This window comes from Fistularia commersonii, chromosome 19 (genome assembly GCF_037954325.1).
Source record: "Fistularia commersonii isolate RoL2024-O1a breed Wild chromosome 19, RoL_Fcom_v1.0, whole genome shotgun sequence".
Taxonomy (NCBI): Eukaryota; Metazoa; Chordata; class Actinopteri; order Syngnathiformes; family Fistulariidae; genus Fistularia; species Fistularia commersonii.
In genome coordinates, this window is record NC_141302.1 from 1862845 (window position 1) to 1887500 (window position 24656).

Consider the following 24656-nt stretch of genomic DNA (forward strand, 5'->3'; position numbering starts at 1 on the left):
CATAACAATTAAAGTATTATTATATAAGTATAAGTGTCATGTTGTGTCAAAATTTGACTAAAGTGTCAAAATTAATATGAAAAATGTATCATAGATAATAATAATAATAATTATTATTATTTTTATTATTATCATTATTATTATTATTACTATTAGAAGTAGTAGTAGTAGTAGTAGTATATAAATAATAATAAAATAATAGGATTATGTACTAATAATTACAATTATTGTTTATATATCTCTTGATTGAATATCATAATAGTTATTAAGAAGGCTAAAACATGTATTGATGATATTAAAAGAATAAAGTATTAATAAGATACAATTAATATAAAAATAATAAAAACGTATTGATGATAATATTGTTATTAATAATAATCATCTCAATATGTATTGCTGATGATGATTATGAGAATGAAAATAATAAGAATGAAAAACTAATAATAATACTAACAATGCTGAAAATAAGATTAATAATAATAATAATAATAATAATGAATAACAATTAAAAATCATACAAGCAAATGCCCCTTAACTCATGACGCTGCTGCCGCACAAAAGTTTCCCTGTGTGATGGGAGGGACGCCGCCTGCAGCATCTCCTTATGCATGCACACACACACACACACACACACACACACACACACACACACACACACTGCATTATCCACATTTGGCCAGCAGATGCCGCTCTCCAGCTGTCCAGGTGTAGAATAAGGTCCAAAAATCCGTATAAACTCTAATAAAATGAACACAATCAATACTCCAGCTCTTACCTATTGATCCCCGATCAGCACTGATCATCTCGGTTTATCTACAAATCTGTTTTCAGGGACAAGAATGATCCAGCAATCATCGACAGCTTGATCCATAATAGAATAATCTGTGATAAAATAGATCACATATTAAATTGAGGGTCTTTTTAAAGTCATTAATGCATTTTTTAAAATAAAATAAAATAAAATTATATAAAATAAAGTAAAATAAAATATAAATTAAATTAAATTAAATTTTATCAACAAATTTTCTAACAAATAAACTATCTGTAATAAAATAGATCACATATTAAATTGAGGGTCTTTTTAAAGTCATTAATGCATTTTCTAAATAAAATAAAATAAAATAAAATAAAGCAAAATAAAAAAATATATAAAATAAAGTAAAATAAAATATGAAATAAATTAAATTAAATTAATTTTTATCAACAAATCTGTTTTCAGGGACAAGAATGTTCCATAATAGAATAAATCTGTAATAAAATAGATCACATATTAAATTGAGGAGACTTTTTAAAGTCATTAATGCATTTTTTAAATAAAATAAAATAAAATAAAATAAAATAAAATTAAATTAAATTAAATTAAAAAAATTTAAAAAATTTAAAACATTTAAACATATTAAATAAAGTAAAATAAAATATAAAATAAATTAAATTAAATTAAATTTTGACGGGACTCCTGAGATCTAGACTTTTGCAAAATTGGGCGGTGTGTGTGTGTGTGTCCGTGCATGCATATGTGTGTGTGTGTGTGGAACAGGAAATGCGTGGGGTTTCCTCTGGATGTGAGGTGTGTGTGAGTTCCTGGCAGCCGGACTGAGCGTCTCCTTCCCTGCGAGTGTGAGGAGAAGCAGCGACGCCTGCGAGAAGGTTCACCTCGCCGGAGCAGCGGCAGCAGGAGGAAGGTCTTCTCTCAGGCAGGGAAGCTAAGCTTTTCATTTGTGGGGGAACAAATCACGATTAGATCGGGTTTAGTTCGAGTTTGAGTTTTGGTTCGAGTCTGGGTTCAATTTGAGTTTAAGTTCAAGTTTGAATTTGAGTTTAAATGTGATTTGGAGTTTGGGTTTAAGTTTGAATTTGAGTTTAAGGTTGAGTTTGGGTTAAATTTCAATTGAAGTTTAACTTTAACCTTGACTTGTTGTTATAGTTTAAGTTTGAGTTTAAGTTTTAAATTTGAGTTTGACTTTAAGTTTGATATTGAGTTTAAATTTTAATTTGCGTTAAATTTGATTTTGCGTTTAAGGTTTAAAATGTCAATTGAAGTTTAACTTCAACTCTGATTTGTAGTTCGAGTTTAAGTTTGAGTTTAAGTTTTAAATTTGAGTTTGACTTTAAGTTTGATATTGAGTTTAAATTTTAATTTGAGTTAAATTTGATTTGGCTTTTAAAGTTTAAAATGTCAATGAAGTTTAACCTCAACTCCGATTTGTTGTTAAAGTTTAAGTTTGAGTTTGAGTTTAAGTTTTAAATTTGAATTTGACTTTAAGTTTGATATTGAGTTTAAATTTTAGTTTGAGTAAAATTTGATTTTGCGTTTAAGGTTTAAAATGTCAATTGATGTTTAACTTCCACTATGACTTGTAGTTAAAGTTTAAGCTTGAGTTTGAGTTTAAGTTTAAATTTGAGTTTAAGTTTTAATTTGAGTTTAAGTTTGAGTTAAATTTGAATTCGTGTGTAAGTTTAATTTTTAGTTTAAGTTTAAGTATAAGTTCATGTTTGACTTGAAGATAAAGTTTAAGTTTGACTTGAAGTTTTAAATTTGAGTTTGACTTTAAGTTTGATATTGAGTTTAAATTTTAATTTGAGTTAAATTTGAATTTGTGTTTAAGTTTAATTTTTAGTTTAAGTTTGAGTTTAAGTTTAAGTTCAAGTTTGAGTAAGCGCCTGTAAAGTCTAACTTTGACTTGAAGATAAAGTTTAAGCTTGAGTTGTAGTTAGAGTTTGAGTTTAAGTTTAAATTTGAGTTTGACTTTAAGTTTGATATTGAGTTTAAATTTTAATTTGAGTTAAATTTGATTTTGCTTTTAAGGTTTAAAATGTCAATTGAAGTTTAACTTTAACTCTGACTTGTAGATAAAGTTTAAGTTTGAGTTTAAGTTTAAATTTGAATTTGAGTTTAAATTTTAATTTGTGTTTAAGTTTGAGTTAAATTTGAATTTGCGTGTAAGTTTAACTTTGACTTGAAGATAAAGTTGAAGTTTGAGTTTAAGTTTAACTTTGACTCGAAGATAAAGTTTAAGCTTGAGTTTAAGTTTAACTGTCACTTGAGGTCAAAGTTTAAGCTTGAGTTTAAGTTTAAATTTGAGTTTAAGTTGAAATTTGAGTTTGAGTTTATATTTTAGTTAAATGGGAATTTGACTTTAAGTTTAATTTTTAGTTTAAGTAAGCTCCTGACCACCCCTCAGTCATGTGACCTGGACCCGTCTCACCTGGTGAACCCGACCTCCCTCCACACACACACACACACACACCAGGTGCAGCCATGTTGCGCTGCGTTCTCCAGCGAGCTAACAACCTGAGCCACTCGCACCCGCTGGCCAGCGTCACATTCAGAGGTAAGATGCCATCGCTAAGCTAAGCTACGCTAAGATGGGCTAATCCTGTTGCGCTCCCGCGGAGGGACTTGTCTCCTACTGTTTGCTTTCAGCTCCATGCTACTACTAGCTCTGTTAGCTTGTTTGTTCTGTTGGCTAGTTAGCTCTGTTGGCTCTGTTACCCAAGGTGCTTTTTAGGCACCCGATGTGGAAGGCCTGGAGTTTAGAGGAAGGTTGTTGGGCCTACTGCTTGGTAACCAGATACTTCAGTGCAGAGGTTGAAGTGTTTGTTCTGAAAGACCCCAAAGAAGACGATGCTTGCTTGATCCGGTTTTGAATCTCCCTTTCCAAATCCTGCGGTCATCTGAGAGGAAGCTGCCGAGGTTTTTCAAAGATGTCCCCTAAGTTTCTGGCAAAGATTGTCCCGATCTACAGGATTGTCAAGCCGGGCACAGCTGAGCCTCTTCTTCCCTGACCGTTTCACATGGAGCTTGGTTATAATTAGTGGTCTGTCCAGCACTGCGCCTCTCATTGCAACATGTCTTCTATCAGAATATCTCCCAATGATGTAGTCTAACAAGTGCCGATGTTTGGACCAAAGGTGCATCCAGGATGTTTTGTGTTTAATTTTGGGCTGGAAGAGGATGTTTGTGATGGTCAAGTTATACTCAGCGCGAGATTGACCTGACCGATATCGGGACTCCCAATGACTCCCCTCCTCAACTTGCTGTCCTTCCTTGCTGGCATTGAAATCACCCAACAAGAAGACCATGTCCTCCTTGGGTATGCAACCGAGAGACTCATCTAATGCTTGGTAGAAGTGCTCTTTCGAGTCATCCTTCGATGGAAGAGTCGGAGCATTAACGCTCAGAAGGGTGGCATGTCACTTCTTGGCCAAAGGGATCCTTAGTGACATTAGCCTGGGAGTCTTGGTAGAAGTATGTTTCCATTGCCGATCCCATCTTTTCTAGGCCCGTCCCCAATCAGGGTAAGCGGTGTAGCTCCTAAATAGGGCCGCTTACATGTAGAGGGGTCAGCTGCCTTTTATTATTTAGATTAATCAGAGTGCCGCTAGGGGTGTACATGTCCCAGCGCCACTTCTGCACCGCAGGTGGTCGTAATCCGATGGCAAGGAGGGCCCAAGACAACCGGCGCTCTCCAGAAGTTGCAGATGGGCTGCAACAGCTCCAGTTTTAAGGAGTACCGCCTATCGTATGCCTCCCGCACGATGCTTCTCTGTCGGGGTCTTTTGTCCTCCCAGGCTCACCCAAAGGTAGTCGGGCAGGTGCAAGGGCGTGTCCACTAGGGTGGAGGTTTGGGGATGGAGAGGCTTTGCACTGGCAGGAGAAGACGGATGCATGAGTTGCCTTTTCATTCACCACAATGGCAGCTCTGAAAGCCAGAGGTAGCTAGCAGACAGGAAGTAGGCTAGCACCAGCCCTCTGTCTACTGCACTAGATGCATCACACACACGACACACACACACATACACACACACACCTAGTGGCCAAACAGGGAATTTGGTGGCAACAAACCCAGAACCTGGTTTTTCTTGTGAAACGGACGTTCCTCAGACGTTTGTGAAACTATGTTTTCCCTCCTGGGGCTCATTTTGGTTTTGCTGCTGTTTGTATTTGATGAAGCAGTTTGAATTAGAAATTACCACTACAAATACTACAAATACTATAACTAATAATATAAAAATGCTTCTAATACTTCTTCTTCTTCTTCTTCTTCTTCTTCCTCTTCTTCTTCTTCTTCTCATTATTAAAGTATTATTATTATTATTATTATTATTATTATAATTGTTGTTGTCGTTATTGTAATAATAATAATTATTATCACCATTACTATTATTATTGTTATTATTATTATTGTGGTTATCATTAAAATCACAATAACAATAATAATAATAATAATAATAGTAATGATGATAATAAAAGTAAAAACAATTATTATTATCATGATAATTGTCATCGCTATTATTATTGTTGTGGTTGTTATTCTTATTGTTATTATCAGCATTATTATTAATATTATTATTATCTTTATTGCTGTGTCTGTCCTCCAGGCCACAAGGGGGCGCTGTTTTCTTTGTTCACCTGCTAAAAAGTCACATGACTGAACCGCCTTGTTGCCATTGATGTGTCGTCATGGTGACAGTTGTTGTTAAGTCGAAGCCTGGAATGTTGCCGTCGTGAATCCCAGCAACGACGCTGCGTTTCTGACGTTGTTGTTGTCGTTGATGGTGCTCGTCATGTTGCCATGGAGACGACCCCTGATCCTCGTCGCCGTTACGACTTTGAGATTTGTGTGTGTGTTGCGTCGTCGCTAACCACCTCCAAACAGCTGCTACGTCGGCCTGCAGCTAATTCGACGTCCGCGGCCTCCCCTTTGCGTTGATCTCGGGTGTTGCTATGGAAACGGTGGTCGCTCACGGAGTCGCCCGGAAGTTCTTCCTTGATTGACAGGTGGACCTTCCGGGTTAAACCCTGCCTTCACCAGCTAACAATGCTAAATGCTAACACCCTGGGTTTCCTGGTTGGACTTCCCAGTGGGCAGATTCCTCCTCCTTCATGAGCTGATCTTTGCTCTTCACTTCCTGCCTTTGTCCAAGCGCCACTTCCTGGTGCCGCCGCCATTGGCTCGCCGGCCCACTGGCTCCGCCCCCACCTGCACCGGCAACCTTTGCATTCTTTGGTCGCCACTTTCACTTCCAGGGTTTGGATTCTCTGGAAATGAGAATTTAAGATTGGTGTTTAAATTGTGTGTGTGTGTGTGTGTGTGTGTGTGTGTGTGCGTGTGTGTGTGTGCGTGTGTGTGTGTGTGTGTGTGTGTGTGCGTGCCTTAAGGGAGGATTTCCTCCTCCAATGTTGTTGTTGGAACCGTAAAGTGTCACCGTCTGGCACCTTGCTGCACAGACACACACACACACACACACACACACACACACACACACGCACACACACACACACACACACACGTTTGAAGCGGAGATTGTTTCCATACAAAACAAACAACATCCTAAAATCAGTCCTTGAGTCCTTCACCCGTTAGTAGCAGTTACTGTATTCTGTTGAGTCACACGGAACACCAGAACACACACACACACACACACACACACACACACACACACACGGTCTAATCTTAGCCCCTGAGTGTGTTCTATTCACGGTCTGGAAGGAAAGGATGCCAAAGCAAGATGGACAGGAAGTCACTGCTGTGCCACTTCCTGTCTCCGAGATGTCAGCTTGGATATCAGATTTTGGAAGATTTAGACCTAGTGTACACACACACACACACACACACACACACACACACACACACACAAGGGGAGGGGCAGAAGTGGAAGGGTGGAGATGTTCTCGGAGATCCTCCAGGAACGGAGGTTCTCTTACGTAGGTGTTTCTGCGTCCTCACTTTGGATGACGGCTGCCAGGAAAACAGGAAGGCAAACAAACGTGTGTGTGTGTGTGTGTGTTTGTGTTTGTGTGTGTGTGTGTGTGTGTGTGTGTGTGTGTGTGTGTAATTTCACCATCAACCTCTTCCTTGGGATCAGTTTCTCTGGAATGCTTGTTTTTATGCATTGACAATCCATGACCTTTGACCCCTGACTCCCCGACACACACACACACACACACACACACACACACACACACACACAGGAGGAGTCTAAATTTAAACACAAACATTTTAGTCGTGTTTCGGTGTTCACGCCACGCCATGATTGTTTTCAAAAGCCAGGCTGTAAACAACTGGTTGCTAGGCAACGGCCTGCACGGTCCTCCGGGAAGTTCCTTGCGATTTTTCTCGGCGGTTTCGCCGACAGAGGAGGTATTGATTCGTTCGCTGTTGAACGAATCGGGATTCGGTTTGCTCAGATGAGTCAGATGGGAACGTCCGATCGTCCGCCGCTTCAACCTCGTACCACCTTCACGGCCTCGGAGAGGATTTACATTTTGGCGACGCTGCATTTATTCCGGCGCAAACACGCAACGTTTTCCAATCTGTCCGTTTCGCCTTTTTAAATCAGATTATTTACTTTATTTATTGGTTTTTCAGGTTTAAAAAAAATATATTTACATAGGAAAATAAGACAGAAGACGTCAATTAAACGACGAAAGCTGCATCTGAGTGTGTGTGTGTGTGTGTGTGTGTGTGTGTGTGTGTGTGTGTGTGAGGTGAGTTTATTGGTGCGTCTTGACCCCCGGCTTCCTGCCTGAGGTCAATGCAGACAGGAAATCAGAGCTAAGAACTTCATGTCACGGGAAGCGGCGCAAAAGATAACACACACACACACACACACACACACACAGTTCTTGCACAGTAGGTATCCTTTTTATCCAGCTAAAATTTGGGGAAGGTGAAGATAAGGCTCCTTTATAGGGACATGGCGGCCATCTTGTGAGGATCGCCTTGTCGTCCCGAGATACAAGCAGATGGTGCTGGTGGTGATGAAGACAACACACACACACACACACACTCAGATGCAGCTGCCGTGGGTTAATTGACGTCTTCTGTCTTATTTTGTTCTCTTTTTATTAGTTTTTTTTACCCTGAAAAACCAATAAATAAAGGCGAAACGGACAGATTGTAGTGGTTGAAGCTCCTGCAGGGACGTGGCGGCCATCTTGTGAGGATCGCCTGGTCGTCCTGAGATACAAGCAGGTGGAGGTGGTGGAGTGTGTTTTTGCAAAAAGGACCATATTTGGTTTTTATCCAAATCACTGTCTTTCATATATGAATACCAAAAAAAGGAAAAAAGAAAACTATCAGAAAGATTAAAACTGTTTCATTATTCACTAAAAGCCCACTATGAACTTCCAAATTCCTTGAATTCCTTTAAAACAGACACAGTTTCCTGGCCTTTTCATCCTTGCTGTTGCTGTTGTCACTCCATATTCATATTTATATTATGGATACGGTTGTAGTTGCACTGCTTTGGCAACAAATGTACCCCATGTCAGGGGTCGGCAACCTTTAACACCCAAAGAGCCATTTGGACCCGGTTTCCATGGAAAAGAAAACACTGGGAGCCGCAAATAATTTTTGACAACTAAAATAAAGGTACCACTGTATAAATGGCTTTTTATTGCCTTTACACTTTGTATAAACAAGTGTGTAGTGTGTTAACTATGAAATCCACAAAGTGCTACAGAGAAAATTAAATCTTATTTATGGAATGAACACATTTTAAACATTTTGAGCTTTGGGCTTTCAGAGCGTGTAGCGGAGCCTTTATCTGAATTTTAAAAATAAATTGGGAAAAAAATCACTTTGTCAGTAAACAATAAAAATTAAATATTTGGAAACCTTTATGGGACTTTTGCTTCTGAACTTCTACACACAGCATGTGTAAATCGGAGCTATTCTGGCTTCCACGAGTGTGAAGTGTGAAATAATTTTATTTTAATATGTCAAGATCACAATGATCTTCCAACTTAGAACTAAAAAAAAAAAAAGGAACTAACACAAATAAAGTACACTTCAATTAAATATTGATAATTTATTTTCCCAAGCCACTCGGAGCCGCAGTGTAATGATGAAAGAGCCGCGGGTTGCCGACCCCTGACCTATTGGGATCAATAAAGTCTTATCTTATCTTATCTTATCTTATCTTATCTTATCTTATCTTATCTTATCTTATCTTATATCCCCGACATACAAGCAGGTGTTGTTGGCGGAAGGTGTTGTTTAGTAGTTTCAACTCACCGGAGCTTTTTTTTCCAGCTCGCACTCCGAACCAGTAACTAGAGCTTTCCAAGTTTCTTCCTCTGCGAACTGAACCGTTGTTTTCTCCCCTTCTAGGCTCCAAGAAGAAGACGAAGGTCATCAAGAACAACCCCAATCCCGTCTGGAATGAGGTAAAGATGATTGACAGATCGACTCCGAAACCGTTCGAATCCCGTCGACTCTTCGAATCGAGACGTCTGTTCGGCCGATGAATTCACCGGAAAACCAAAGCGGAATCGGTCAATTTTCTTTTCTTGTTTTGTTTTTTTGGACACGTCTCGAACAGGAAATGGGGATTTCAAAATAAAAAAACAAAAGCAGACGTGGGATAACAGAATAACGTATCGTTTCGATTGATCTGATCATATCAAAAGCCAATCATTGATCGTTTTTAGCGCCGTTTAGCACGAAAACAAACCCTTTATGGGTTTATGGGGAAAATTTAAGGTATTTCACGGCAAACTGATAACGGAGAGCCGCTTTTTCCGTGTTTTTCCCGAGGGTTTTGAATGGGACCTGAAAGGCGTCCCTCTGGACTCCGGCTCCGAGCTGCACTGCGTCGTCAAGGACCACGAAAAGATGGGCCGCAACAGGTACGAACGTCGTGACGCATTTCGGATGATGTCCTATCGGATGTGAGCGTGCCCAGTGGTTGTATTTTTAATAAAAAAAAGAAGAAAACAAAAAAAAAATCAAAGCAAGGACGTTGGGACAGAGTTGTGTTGGCGCCCCCTAGTGGCCGGAGGCTGAAGTGCACCTTGACAACTGAAACAAAACAGCCAAAATAAAATAAAAACAATACGAATACTTGAGAAGTGGGGAAAGGACCTGTGTGTGTGTGTGTGTGTGTGTGTGTGTGTGTGTGTGTGTGTGTGTGTGTGTGTGTGTGTGTGTGTGTGTGTGTGTGGCTGAGAGAACAATCCCTTTGGACGGGTTTATTTTTGGCTGGTCTTCCTCCATCAACATGTCAGGCGAGGGAGTGTTTGAGTGTTTGTGTGTGTGTGTGTGTGTGTGTGTGTGTGTGTGTGTGTGTTCATCCTCTCATTGTGACAGTATTTATTTGCTCGTATTTCCACTCATTCAGCTGCCGGCGCGCTGACGGATCGGTTCTTCGACCGCAAACCGACCCCTCTGTCTGGGCGTTAGCACCGTCCACTGCTAGCACGGATGCTAGCGCTCATATGTCGGTCATTGTTGCGATGCTAAACAGGGTTAGCGTTAGCATTCATGGATGCTCTTCAGCGTTTGTGTTTTTTTTGAAGGTTCTTGGGAGAATGTCGGCTCTCTCTAAGGGACGTGCTGAACTCCCCCAACCTGGACGCCTCCTTCACCATCTCCCTGCTGGACACCAAGAGGAACAACACCGGGGTGAACACACACACACACACACACACACACAAACAACATAGGACCCCATTAACCCTCATATTATGTTAAGGGTCAATTTGACCCATTGGGTCAATGAGTGAAATGGGTCAAATTGACCCTTAACATAATATGAGGGTTAAAACTCTGAGGATGAGCTAACAAGCTAGGGCTAAAAGATCCAAGTCAGGTGGAGAACATCTCCAGATCCTTCGTGAAGGACAAGCCCGTCCCCTTCCTCAACTCCCATTGGACAGCCGAGCGTGGGGGTCACATGTCCGGAGTTCCAAGGAGGTCCAAAGGGTCTCGGATGAGATGTCCTCCATGTGACTTTTAGAAGCACAGTGGTTGGCAGGACACTTCCTGGTTCAGCTCCATGCTAGCCGGGATTGGTCAGCAGATCCAGTAGGTGGGTTGAAGCCTACAGAGCTTGGTGATGAAGACCAGATCAGGTTTCTCCAGGTCGAGTTGTGAAAACTGCTGAAAATCCCGCCCGTCACGTCGGTGAATCTCCTGTAATAACCTGGTTTACGAACCGAGTCGGCCATTTTTGTTTTGGGCGCTTTGGAGTCAAAAGGCACTTCCTGTCCCTCTTCCTCCCTCCAGGCCACGCTGACCCTGCAGGTTTCCTACATCCCTCCCCCGGGTTCGGCGCCGTTCTTCCAGCCGCCGCCGCTCCCCGAGGCCCTCCCACACGGCAACCCCGGGGCCGAGCTGGACACCGTCACAAGTACCGCCCCCGACGCTTGCGGTCACATGACCAAAACGCAGCGAATCAGTTCCGCCCGTCACCGCCGCCTCTCCTCGCAGTGATCTCTCTGGACACTCTGGGCGAGGAGGACACCGAGAGCATGATCATGCTGGAGCCGCCGGAGGACCAGGTCGTGGACGACGGGCGCTCCATGGTGATCGTGGGCCCCCAGGGCCCGCAGGCCCAGGAGTCCCCGGCCGCCCAGGCGCCAAAACGGGCCCCGCCGTCCTACCACACCCAGGGCGGCCTGAGGAAGAGGAGGCGGGGGGCCAGCAGCCAGCCCAAACCCCTGCCCAACAAACCCCAGGACATCCAGGTGTGTGTTGGAGGAGCCTTCTGACCAGACGTCGGCTAACGGCGCGCTAATCGGCGGCGGCGGTCCAGCTCCCGCCGCCCTGTTGCCTCGGCGACGGATAGTTGGAGTCACATGTTGAGCTTTTGGTCACGGTGTCTAACTTTGGTTTTACTCTGCTGTAGCTTTGCTTAGCTACCGCTGCTAGCTGTGCTAACAAAACCCGTTAGCTTCAGGTTCGAAGGCGCTTCACTAGCTGGTGCCCCAAACAAAGATGGAGGAAAAGAAATGTTTATGTATCTTGGTTTTGTTGTCGTTCGTCCGCACGCAGGTCCGCATTCGGGTGATCCAGGCGCGTCAGCTGCCCGGCATCCACATCAAGCCCGTCGTCAAGGTAACGGTGGCCGGCCAAAACCGGAGGACCCGCATCAAGAAAGGCAACAACCCGCACTTTGATGAGGTGAGCGCTCACTTCCTTCACGGGCTCAGGATGATTATTAATGAATTGACGATTAACGAATCCATCAATTACATATTCAGATTAATCATGCTATGACTAATCACTAATTTGATGAATTAATTGTACCTACAAATTTACTCTTTAATTCCATTAATTCTACAAGTGTATTTCAATTAATACATTAATTCAACATATTTTAAATGAATTTTAACGCACATAATATAATTGATATACATTCAAATATTTTATATTTAACTATTAATTCAAAATTAATCATAAGTAATTAAAGTACTTATTTTTATTGACAATTAACTATGGGATTAATATTAATTAATAATTCCTGGCCCCATGCCAGCACATGGGTTCAAGATGATTATTAGTTGATTGATGATTAACTAATCCATTGATTAAATATTTCGATAAAACCTGATATAATTCATTATTTATTAGATTCATTAAATATACCTCAACAAGTGAATTCAATTGATTAATACTATTTGATATACTATTAATACTAATCGATTAATTTGATTTTAACACATGTTTAAATGTTTAATGTTTAACACATGTTTCAATGAATAAAAAAGGCCGAAACAAATTAATTGTTAATTAATAATTAATAATTAATAATTATTGACTAATTAATAATAAATTAACAATTAATAATTATTGATTAATTAATAATTAATCAATAATTAATAATTATTGATTAATACTATTTAATATACTATTAATACTAATTGATTAATTTTATTTTAACACACGTTTAAATGTTTAATGTTTAACACATGTTACAATGAATAAAAAAGGCCGAAACAAATCAATTGTTAATTAATAATGAATAATTATTGATGAATTAATAATTGATAATTAATTAATAATTAATAATTATTGATTAATACTATTTGATATACTATTAATACTAATTGATTAATTTTATTTTAACACACGTTTAAATGTTTAATGTTGAACACATGTTTCAATGAATAAAAAAGGCATATTAATGTAATTAATATACATTTGAAAAAATAATAATATACATTTAATTAATTAATTAATTAATACATCAATTAATAATATAGCATTAATTAACTGATAACGAATTAATGGATAATTAACCATTAATTTATTAATGGATGATTAACAATAAATAATTCATTATTCCCTGACCCCCCGCCGCCGCAGACGTTCTTCCTCAACTTCTTCGAGACGCCGTCGGACCTGTTCGACGAGCCCATCTTCATCACCGTGAGTCCGACTCCCCCGTCCTCGGGTTTGCCGTACGCAGGAACGCGTGGTGAGTGTGTGTTTGCCATCTTCTGGCCGGCAGGTGTGTGACTCGCGCTCGCTCCGGACGGACGCCGTCATCGGGGAGTTCAAGGTAAAAGCTCGCCGTTCTTTTTTCCCCCTGGCGGCGCCCGCCGACTCTCACCGGCCTCTGAATTGTCCCGCAGATCGACGTGGGAACCGTCTACGGCGAGCACAGTGAGTCCTGCCTCTGACCTCTGACCCCAGACACACCCCTCAGGCCACATCAAGTGTGTGTGTGTGTGTGTGTGTGTGTGTCCAGGACACTGCTTCCTGAGGAAGTGGCTGCTGCTCTGTGACCCTGATGACCTCTCCGCTGGGGTCAAAGGTTACCTGAAGGTCAGCCTCTTTGTGTTGGCAGCCGGTGACGAGCCGCCGGTGAGTTTTTACATCTTTATTATATCAAGTTAAATACATCAAAATTGACATTATACATATATCAAAAATTAAATACGGTATGATAAATACCAAATAAATAATACAAAATAAATATGAAATATTCATTTAGTTTTATTTATCACTATTTATGAATATTTTTTATTATTTCTTAAGTCTATATGTATATGTATATATATTAGTTATATACATGTGTTTATATTATTGCTATACGTGTCTATATATGATTATGTATGATTATTTTATAAATAAAGAAAAATACCTTGTTTTGATCTATAATGCATATTAATTATTTATTATTATTTATTATTTATTATTATTATTTTATAAAACTATAATTGTTGTTATATCTTTATATATCTGTATGTATATATATATGTTTGTGTGTATTTTATCACTATATATGTCCTTATGTAAGTGTGTATATCTATAGAAAATGTTTTGATTTTTATTTACATGTATTATAAATATTACATATTTATAATAATTGATAAAAACAATTACTATTTTTATATATGCCTACATATTTATATTTGTGTGTGTATATATAGTGTTATTATGTATGTATATGCATATGTATACATACATATATATAAAAAAATAAATTTCTATTCACAAAGAATATTAGATATTTACAATATTTCATTGACACACTATTATTACTATTGCATATAATTATATATGTGTGTGTGTGAGTGTGTATTATTGCTATTTACTTGTGTGTTTCCCTCAGCTTAAATGGAAGTCTGTATTGATAAACCTGTGTGTGTGTGTGTGTGTGTGTGTGTGTGTGTGTGTGTGTGTGTGCACCAGGCTGATAAGCGTGAGTGTGTTGAGGACAAGGAGGACATCGAGGGGAACCTGCTGCGTCCGGCCGGCCTGTCGCTCCGCGGCGCCACCTTCACGCTGAAGATCTACCGGGCAGAAGATCTCCCTCAGAGTGAGTCTTCTGATTGGACCTCCGGCCTGTCAATCACCCGAGGCGGTCTCAAGCCCCGCCCCTCCCTCCTCCGTCCGCAGTGGACGACGCCTTCATGGACGGGGTGAAGCAGATCCTGGGCTTCGACAGCAACAGGAAGAACCTGGTGGACCCTCTGGTGGAGATCCACTTCGCCGGCAAGACGGTGCCTAAAATCGATCGCCGATCATCAATACGGTCGTCACCTTCCAGCGCCGTGACCTGGTATCTCCGTTCCTGCAGGTCTGCACCAAGATCCTGGAGAAGAACGCCAACCCGCAGTGGAACCAGAGCCTGACGATGCCCATCAGGGTGAGGAACCCGGTCGCCTCCAGGATGGTATGTTGTGGAACATCTCAATTTGACGGATCTCCATCTCCTCCTCTTCGCTTTCAGTTTCCCTCCATGTGCGAGAAGATGAGGCTCAGGATCCTGGACTGGTGAATCTTCTGGACGCCGAACATCTCGCTGGGTCAGGAGGCCGCGGGTGGATGAACGTGGTGTTTGTCTTCTCCGTTGCAGGGACCGGGCCAGCCACAACGACGTCATCGGCACCAGCCACCTCTGCATGTCGAAGATCTCCGCCCCCGGGGGGGAGATCGACGGTGAGCCGCACCTCCTTACGCTAGCTAGCTTAGCACAACAAATGGTACTCCATGGTAGTCTGTTCATTACATTAGCCTGTTGTTTCCAGATGTGTTAGCATCTCCTGGGAAATGTGTTAGCTTGCAGTATGGAATGTCTGCTTGTCTGAAACTCTTAGCCTAATGTAGCTTTTGTTAGCCGGGTCAATGTTGGGTGTTAGCCTCGCACCTGCAAGGTACAAGGATTGTCTATGGAATGCATTAGCTTACAGTATGGAATGTCTGCTTATCATAAACGGTTAGCCAAGTGTGTAGATCAGGGTCAGTGTAAGGTGTTAGCCCCGCGGGTGCTAGGCTAAGTATGGAATGTCTACAGTATGGAATGTCTGTTTGTAAAAGCTTCGTAAACTGTTAGTTTTGTGTGTAGCTTGTGTTCGCCGAGTCAGTGTAAGGTGTTAGCCTAGCGCATGCAAGGTGCTAGGATTGTTCACGGACCGTGTTAGCTTACAGTATGTTTGTCAGAGATACATAAACGATTAGCCAAGTGTGTAGATCGTGTTAGCTGGGTTGGTGAAAGTTATTAGCCCAGTAACTGCAAGGTGCTAGGATGTCTATGGAACATGTTAGCTTATTGTGTGAAATGTCTGTTTGTAAGAGCAACATAAAGTCTCGTCAGTCTAGTTTGCCGCCTTCAGATACTACTGCTACTATGACTACCGCTATGCAAAGTGTTAGCTTATTATATGGACAGTGTTTGGGTACCATATGGAACATGCTAGCTTACTGATGAGAATGTGTTTACCTGATCTATAGAAAGTGTTAGCCCAGTTTATATAAGATGTTAGCTCAGTCAACGGAGTTTGGTAACCTAGTCTATGGAAGCTGTTAGCCTATGCTATGAAGGGTGTAATGGAGTGTATTAGCCTAATCTGGTACGGAGGTTAGCCCAGCTTTGACAACAAATGTTAATCCTGGCTACAAAAATCAGACCCTCATTTTGTTGTTATATTTGTATGTTTTTAATCAAACTGGGCTCTCAATACCATTGACTACCATTGTGCTAAGCTAACTAGAACACCTCAGATGGGGGGTCTCTTCGGCTATGCTAATGTTGTTTTTGCACTGTAAGTAAATGATTAACCTAAAAATTAGGCAAGCTAGTGTCTGGACCAGTAAAAGAGATGTTTCCTGTCCGGTCCATCTTTGTGTGTGTGAGATGGTTCTGTCCGGAACGCCATGGTTCCACATTCCAGACCCTTTGGACGCCGCCGCCGCCGCATGTTTGGTCCTTATAATCTGCACGTCTTGGGCTCCTAACAAAGCATGATGGTTGTGCACTGAAAGCACAACCGACGCCGGGGATTGGACGACGCACAGGAGACTGCGACAGCTGATTGGACGGCGCCTTGGGATCACATGGCGTCATTTGGAAATAATCCTGGAGGAGAAATGAATCAAAATCAAATCAAATACACGAAAACATTCAGAAAATTCCACAGCCGTCATCGTCAGTGCTGGCGTAGCATCTCCTCAGGCCCTGGTTTGACGTGTGTGTGTGTGTGTGTGTGTGTGTGTGTGTGTGTTGGCCACTGCCTACTACCTATCTGACTCTTAACCGTCCTTCCTCTCCACGCACTCAGATGACCCGACTCTTCGGAGCCTCCGCCCCGGCAGTACGTCCTCCACCCTCTGCACCACCTCCACACTGTCTCATCCTTTCACGCCTCCTACGATTCCCTTCCTGCTGAAATTCCACCCCATCCGAGTCTCTGAAGGTTCTCGGCCAACCAGGTCACGGTTCTCCTTGCGTCATCCAGCCCAACTGGACTTGTTCGGCTCCTGGGGGATGTCCGAGAGGCTTCCTCGGCTCTGACTGTTGGGAGGTCTTGGTTTTGTAGGGAGGGCCGCTATCTGGGTTGATTGGGGTTTGTTTTGGCTAATGTGTTTGGCTACACGTTAGGCTACATGTTTTGGGGTATGAATAGGGAGTCCTTGGAGTCTGTTGTGGGCTATCGATCTGGGTTGAATGGGATGCGTTAGGCTAATACGTTAGCCTAACCTGGCTAACCTGTTGGGCTACCATGTTAGGCTACATGTTTCGGGGTATGAACAGGGAGTCCTTGGCGTCTGTTGTGGGGCATCGATCTGGGTTGACTGGGATGCGTTAGGCTAATACGTTAGCCTAACCTGGCTAACCTGTTGGGCTACCATGTTAGGCTGCATGTTTTGGGGTATGAATGGGGAATGGGGGGTTCTTGGCATCTGTTGCAAGTCGTTGCCCCTCACTCCCTCAGGTGGGTCTTTGGGACCAACCCATCTATATGCAACAACTGATGCTGGGTGGTTGTGGAGGGCCTGATGGGGGCGAGGGCATCAATCTGGGTCGAATGGGGTGCGTTAGGCTAAAGTTTTAGGCTAAAGTGTCGGGCTCACATGTAAGGCTACATGTTTTGGGGTTTGAATGGGTGTTTCTTGGTGTCTGCTTGAGTCGTTGACCCCCTCAGGGTCATTGACACACCACACCCCAATGACCCCCCATTGAAAACCTCACCTTGGGTTAAACCAGCAGACTTCTCTTGTTCCCTTTGCTAACGCGCTAGCCTAACCCCGTTCATTGGTAGAGAACCATACCGAACGAGTCCAGTTGCCAAGACTGGATTACACAACGATCTGCTCTCTAAGAATCGCCGCTAACAGTTCCCACTTCTCAGATTCATTACTTTCCTCATTTTCCGTTGCTACGGCAACCTTCTTTCCCCTTACGTCACAGAACTGATTCCCCCCTTCCCCTCCCCACCGTCTTGTTGCAGTGGACGACAGCTTGGGCTTCCTGCCGACGTTCGGCCCGTGTTTCATCAACCTGTACGGCGGCCCGAGGGAGTTCACCTCCTTCAACGACCCCCACGAGGCGCTGAACCTCGGAAAAGTACGATTAGTATCGATATTAGCTTTATCATCATTATCTGCTTTATCAGTGACTCTTTTCGCTTTGTCACCATCACCAATAACTTTATTAGCATCTCTAGTGTCTTTATTAGCAACTTTTTTTGGCTACAAATATTATCAACCTCTCTCTTAGCTTCATCAGTATCACTATTAACTTAATTAGCATCTCTATTTGCTTTATTAGGGACTTTTTGGCGACAAATATTATGAGCCTCTCTTTTAGCTTCATCAGCATCATTATTAGCTTAATTAGCAACACTATTAATTTTGTTAGGAACTCTTTTAGCTTTGTCTGTAATACCAATAACTTTATTAGCATCTCTAGTCGCTTTATTAAGAACTATTTTGGCTACAGATGATATTAGCATCTCTTTTAGTTTCATCAGCATCACCATTAGCTTTATCAGCACCATTACGAGCTTGATTAGCAACTTTTTCAGCATCACCAATAATTTTATCAGCATCTATATTCCCTTTATTAGCAACTTTTTGGGATACAAATTTTATTAGCATCTCCTTTAGCATCACAACCATCACTATTAGCTTTATTGGCATTGCTATTGACTTTACGAGCAACTCTTTTGGTCTGTATTAGCAATAACTTTCCCGTTACCATCTCTTTTAGCTTCAACAACATTATTAGCACCAGTATCGACTAAATTAGCAACTCTTTTCGCTTTCCCAGCATCACCAATAACTTCAGTAGCGTCTCTCATCACTTTATTAGCATCCCTATTGGCTATGGATGTCATTAGCATCTCCTGGTCCAGACCTCCAGGTTCCTGGTTGCGTGCTATTGCTAAGTTGCAGAATTCCGTTAAAGGTTTGATTGTTAAATGTTGATTTAACGGTCGCTCCTTGAATAATAACAATAATATTTGGCCCCGCCCCCAGGGCGAGGGCGTGGCCTACCGAGGCCGGATCCTGCTGGAGCTCACCACCAAGCTGGTGGACAAACCCGAGCCCAGAACCGAGGACATCACGTCGGACGAGCTGCTGGTGGTCGAGGTTAGCAGGGCGGCCGTCGCGCTGACGTTGCGGACGGACGGCGGCGTCCGAATCCCCTCATGGCTTTTCTCTCGCTGCCGAGCAGAAGTTCCTGAGGAAGAGGAAGTTCTCGCTCTTCGTGGCCTTCTACTCGGCCACGCTCCTGCAGGACGTCGACGACGCCGTCCAGTTCGAGGTCAGCATGGGCAACTACGGCAACAAGTTCGACTACACCTGCCTGCCTCTGGCCTCCACCACGCAGTACAGCCGCGCCGTGTTCGACGGTAGGTCGGGGGTCAAAGGTCAGGGGTCACGTCTGTCCAATGGAAGTCACACTGAGATGCGTTAGCGTGTTAGCTTGACGCCGCTGTCTCTCTGCTAGCCGTATCTGCCAACCGATGTATGTTGGCCATCAGCCATCAGCCAATCAGAAGCTGACTTGAGTCATTTGATTTGCATGTGTGTGTGTGTGTGTGTGTGTGTGTGTGTGTTCCAGGCTGCCATTACTACTACCTACCCTGGGGGAACGTGAAGCCCGTGGTGGTCCTCTCCTCGGAGTGGGAGGACATCCAGCCCAGGATTGAAGCTCTCAACATGCTGCTGGCCATCATCGACAGGCTGGTCAGTGTGTGTGTGTGTGTGTGTGTGTGTGTGTGTGTGTGTGTGTGTGTGTGATGGTGTTGTCATCCTTCTGCACCTCCAGGAGGCCAACCTGCAGCAGGTGCAGATGGAGGTGAAGGCCGGGAGCGACCTGGAGGACCTGGAGCTCCGGGTGGTGGAGATGCTGGACCAGGTCATCGACGACTGCAGGTGAGACTGGCAGGTCCTTCATAAACTTCTAGATGTTGAAGACTTGGGTTCTCCGGGTTTCAGTCCATCGAGAATCATAGGCAGGCAGGAGAACATGGAGAACCTAGGAGTCAACACCTTGGTGTGAATGAGAAGATGGATGGTTGGATGACCTCTCCAGGTTAAGGTCCCCTCCTGACCTGAGTGAAGCTGTGATAGAAAGTCTGTCGAGGTTCTCACACTCAATTCTTGTCAAAATTCCCATGGCAACTGGACTTGAAGGTCCTTAAATAACTCTGAATTTATTGCTCATTCAGTTGAGCTTATAGGACGAGGTAGTACAATGTCATGGGGTCTTCAGGTGGGCAGGTGGTCTGTCAATGAAAGGTCCACAACACCTCCAAAGATCTCAACGGCGACATCTGGCGTCCCGGATCTGCCCCCCCTCTGCCACTTACCCCTCGGTGGTCATTTAGTACCCTAGTTGTTGTCCTTTCTCTTCGTCGCTGCTTCGTTCGGAAGCATCTGACGGTGTTTGACAGGTTAGTCAGAAGGTCTGTCCTCGCTCCCGTTCCCTTCAGAAAGTTTGGTTGTGGACGTGGCGACAAACCCTCGACAGCCGACCTCTACAGAACAGCCTCGGCTGTTCGGAGTCACAGTGCTTCAGTCGTTTGCGCTCATTTGCTTCGCCAACTGTAGCCTCCCAGGGTGCAGCTAGTTCCACAATGACTACTTCTGAGAAGTTGACCACAAGACCAGGTGGAAAGGTGAGCCTCTGGTCTGCATTCTCCAATCCCAGACACTTTCCAAGAGGGTTGGTTCCACTTTTGTGGCTGGTTTTGTTGGGAGTTGTCCTGCTCTTACAAACAGCCCGGTCGTGTCTCCAGGTATAGCGGCCCTGGGACAAACTGGTCTTGCATCCAGTGAGGATGTACTTCAGTGTTGTTTGGCACAGCACACAACAAGGATCTTTTCCAAATCACTGGTTCAAATCCAAAATATATTTGTACCAGTTGCTCGTGGTTGTAGAACAGTGGACCGGCTCTAGACCCTTAGCAGGGTCCTCAAGGGGGCTTGGGAGTTTGCCCAACTAGTCTACATGTGTTTTGTGGATCTGGTGAAGGCATTGGACTGTGTCCCGTGGGCAATCCTGTGGGGGGGCTCCGCGAATATGGGGTACCGAACCCCGTTATGACCGGTTCTGTCCTTGTATGATCGGTGTCGCAGCTTGGTCCGCATTGTTGGACCCGTTTCCGATGGAAGTTGGACTCCGCCAGAGCTGCCCTTTGTCGGCGATTCTGTTCCTAACTTTTAGGGACAGTATTTCTAGGCTCAACCAGGGCGTCCAGGAAAACCGGGTCAGGGAAGAGGTCCTGCCCCAAGTGGGGGAGTTCAAGTATCTTAGGGTCTTCGTCTGCAGCCATGTAGACTCGGTACCAGTCTGGCTTGGTGGAGAAGGAGCTGAACAAGAAGGAGAAGCTCTAAATTTACCGGTGGATCTACGTTCCCATCTCACCTATAGTCGTGAGCTTCGGGTACTGACCGAAAGTACCAGATCATGGACTCTGCCTTACAGATAGGGTGAGAAGTTTCGTCATCCAGGAGGAGCTCGGAGCAGAGCTGCTGCTCCTCGGCATAGAGAGGAAACAAATCAGGTGGCTCTGGTATCTGCTCAGGATGCCCCCTGGACGGGGAGGTAGTCCAGGCATGTCCAGGAGACCATAGGGAAAACCCAGGACCTGCTGGAGAGATGATGTCTCCAGGCTACCCTGTGGAGGCCTTGGGGTCCCCCTAGAGGAGCAGGGGCGAGGAAGAGGAGGTCTGGACCTCACTGCTCCAGCTGCTGCCCCAAGAAGATGACGGATGGATGGATCTGGTCCAAAGCTAGCTTTCACTGCTGCAGCGTTTTTGGGCGCAGCTTTGGTGAACACGTTCTGCTGCCATCGTAGTTTGGCTTTTAATTCTTGGACAATTTGTTGCTTTTCTGGAAAGCAAACTTTGGCATACCTTGCTCCGTGTTTGGTGTCAAAATGTAGATCTTAGACAACCGACACAAGAAACATACCGTTTTTTTTCCCCTTTGAGCACAAACATGTCTTCACCTTCCCATCTTTCTTGAAACAGCCGTCCATCTGCGGCAACTTTTCTCTTCCTGGACATTTAGGGATCATCTCAGGTCCACTTGTTGAAAACAGCATTGATGTGGATACACTGCGATCTAATGATGGGACGTAGCTTAAGGTCAATGCAGGCGTTTGACTTATTTTAACGTTCTCGCGGGCCACATTAAATGCGATGATGTGACGTTTATTTAAATTTTCCAGCCAGGAGTTGCCCTCCCTGGACCGATGGCAGTGTGCGACGGCCCTGGACCGCTCGCTCCGACACGTCCGGGCGCTCCACCTGGAGCAGATCGCCGCCGCGGCGCTCGCCCTCAAGCACGGCCCGGCCACCGAGCTGTCGGCCGTCATGGAGCAGGCGGAGGATTGGGCCGCCAGGCTGAGGGCCATGGCGGAGGAGGTGGGCTCGCACTCGCCGGTCATTAAATAAATCACCAAGGCGAAGGGAACGCACGTTCGCAAATCAGGAGCTCATTTGATTTTCTTATCATAATAAAATTAAGTTTCAGGGGATATTTTCAATGTTTTGAGTGATTTGCTTTTTTTTTGCTTAATATTTTTTTATTTTTTTTCTGCTTTTCTTTGGCTATTTTTCAGATCACGTCTAAATTAAGAATATTCATTGTGATCTAAATTCTTGAATTATGATTTGACGTTTCTTAATCGTTGGACAATCAAAGGCACATCTTATTCTTCTATGTTCTCTTCTAATCCATTATTATTATTATTAGTATCATCATTATCATTATCATTATCATTATTACTATTATTATTATTGTAGACATTTCGCAGATGTGGGATGATGCAGGGCACATTTTATTTTTCTATATTGTTCTAATCTTTGATTATTATTATTATTATTTCAATTGTAGGATGATAAAAGGCCATTTTTATTTCTATATATTCTGTTATAATATATTATCATTATTATCATGCTCATTATTATTATTATTATCATTATTATTATTATTATTATCATTATTTTATTATTATTAGAAGTAGTAGTAATAGTAGTAGTAGTAGTAGTAGTATCATTATCATTATTATTATTACTATTATTATTATTATTATTATTATTATTATTATTATTAGAGATTTCACAGATGTAGGATGATGCAGGGCACATTCTATTTTTCTATATTCTGTTCTAAACTTATTATTATTATATTATTGTCATTATCATTATTATTATTTCAATTGTGGGATGTCAAGGCAAATTTTATTTTTATATATTCTGCTCCAATCTATTATCATCATTATAATGATGATGATGATGATTATTATTATTATTATTGTTATTATTATTATTATTATTATTATTGTTATTATTATTGTTGTTGTTGTTATTGTTGTTTGAGATTCGGTTGTAGGACGATTAAAGGCACATTTTATTCTTCTACGTTCTGTTCTAATCTATTGTCATCACTATTATCATTGGAAATATAATCATCATCATTAGTATAATTATTATTTTAGTAATAATTATATATACATATATATGTATACACTTCATTTCTATATCATAGAATATCATTTCTGTATTATTTTTCCATAGGATATAACATCATTTCCTGATATGCTCCTGTCGCTAAATCTCATAAAAAATATCTTAGTTGATGAGAAATTTATTTATATAAGTGTGAATACACATTTTTTAAATATATTGAAAGACATAAAAAGATCAGTGTGTGTGTGTGTCTCCTCAGCCTCAGAACAGCCTGCCGGACATCGTGATCTGGATGCTGCAGGGCGAACGCAGGGTGGCGTTCCACCGCATCCCGGCGCACACCGTCATCTTCGCCCAGCGCCACTGCGGGAAGCACTGCGGACAGATGCAGACCGTCTTCCTCAAGGCACGCACACACACACACACACACACACACACACACACACACACACACACACACACACACACACACACACACACACATACATAACAATAATACAGCACTCCTACAGGTTTGTAGTGAAGCAAACATGTTAGCTTCTGCTGGCAGCAGCTCAGCTTAACTCGTCAGTGCTATCTGTTAGCTTCAATTACACACACACATGCACACACACACACACAAACTCACACACACACACACACACACACACACACACACATAACAATAATACAACACTCATACAGGTTTGGAGTGAAGCAAACATGTTAGCTTCTGCTGGCAGCAGCTCAGCTTAACTCGTCAGTGCTATCTGTTAGCTTCAATTACACACACACTTGCACACACACACACACAAACTCACACACACACACACACACACACACATAACAATAATACAGCACTCATACAGGTTTGGAGTGAAGCAAACACGTTAGCTTCTGCTGGCAGCAGCCTGGCTTAGCTCGTCAGTGCTATCTGTTAGCTTAGATTACACACACTCACGCACGCACACACACACACGAATGACAGGACATCCATCCCAAGCCTGTATCGGTTAGCATTAACAGAATTTGCATTAGCGGCAGATAGCCGACGGTTAGCGTGTTTTTAGCCATACTTAGCATGTTAGCAGGTACGAGTTATCACTTCATTCACTTTTTTTTCTTTCTGTGTGTATATTTGTGTGCATGTGCACATGTATATATATGTGTGTATAATGTGTGTACGTGTGTGTGCATTGTATATGTATGTGTGTGTATATATTTATGTAT

At 42.6% G+C, this 24656-nt stretch overlaps 1 protein-coding gene across 5 annotated transcripts in view; it reads left to right on the plus strand.

The window, feature by feature from the left end:
* dysf (dysferlin, limb girdle muscular dystrophy 2B (autosomal recessive)) overlaps positions 1-24656 on the plus strand; it is a 67717-nt gene that overhangs the window by 682 nt on the left and 42379 nt on the right. For 2 of the 5 annotated variants that reach the window (XM_086165919.1, XM_086165918.1), the window contains exons 2-24: positions 9120-9175; positions 9546-9637; positions 10307-10412; positions 11016-11139; positions 11220-11476; positions 11784-11912; positions 13098-13160; positions 13243-13293; positions 13367-13397; positions 13483-13598; positions 14430-14556; positions 14637-14740; positions 14818-14886; positions 14971-15014; positions 15097-15179; positions 16799-16831; positions 17969-18084; positions 18999-19112; positions 19198-19375; positions 19588-19712; positions 19795-19901; positions 22205-22400; positions 23707-23853. In XM_086165919.1, the coding sequence (XP_086022045.1) occupies positions 9120-9175; positions 9546-9637; positions 10307-10412; positions 11016-11139; positions 11220-11476; positions 11784-11912; positions 13098-13160; positions 13243-13293; positions 13367-13397; positions 13483-13598; positions 14430-14556; positions 14637-14740; positions 14818-14886; positions 14971-15014; positions 15097-15179; positions 16799-16831; positions 17969-18084; positions 18999-19112; positions 19198-19375; positions 19588-19712; positions 19795-19901; positions 22205-22400; positions 23707-23853 (2468 nt within the window). Of the gene's footprint in view, positions 1-1632; positions 1695-3154; positions 3333-9119; positions 9176-9545; positions 9638-10306; positions 10413-11015; positions 11140-11219; positions 11477-11783; positions 11913-13097; positions 13161-13242; positions 13294-13366; positions 13398-13482; positions 13599-14429; positions 14557-14636; positions 14741-14817; positions 14887-14970; positions 15015-15096; positions 15180-16798; positions 16832-17968; positions 18085-18998; positions 19113-19197; positions 19376-19587; positions 19713-19794; positions 19902-22204; positions 22401-23706; positions 23854-24656 lie in introns of those variants that run through there. The other 3 variants (XM_086165921.1, XM_086165923.1, XM_086165922.1) reach the window with 3 other exon arrangements.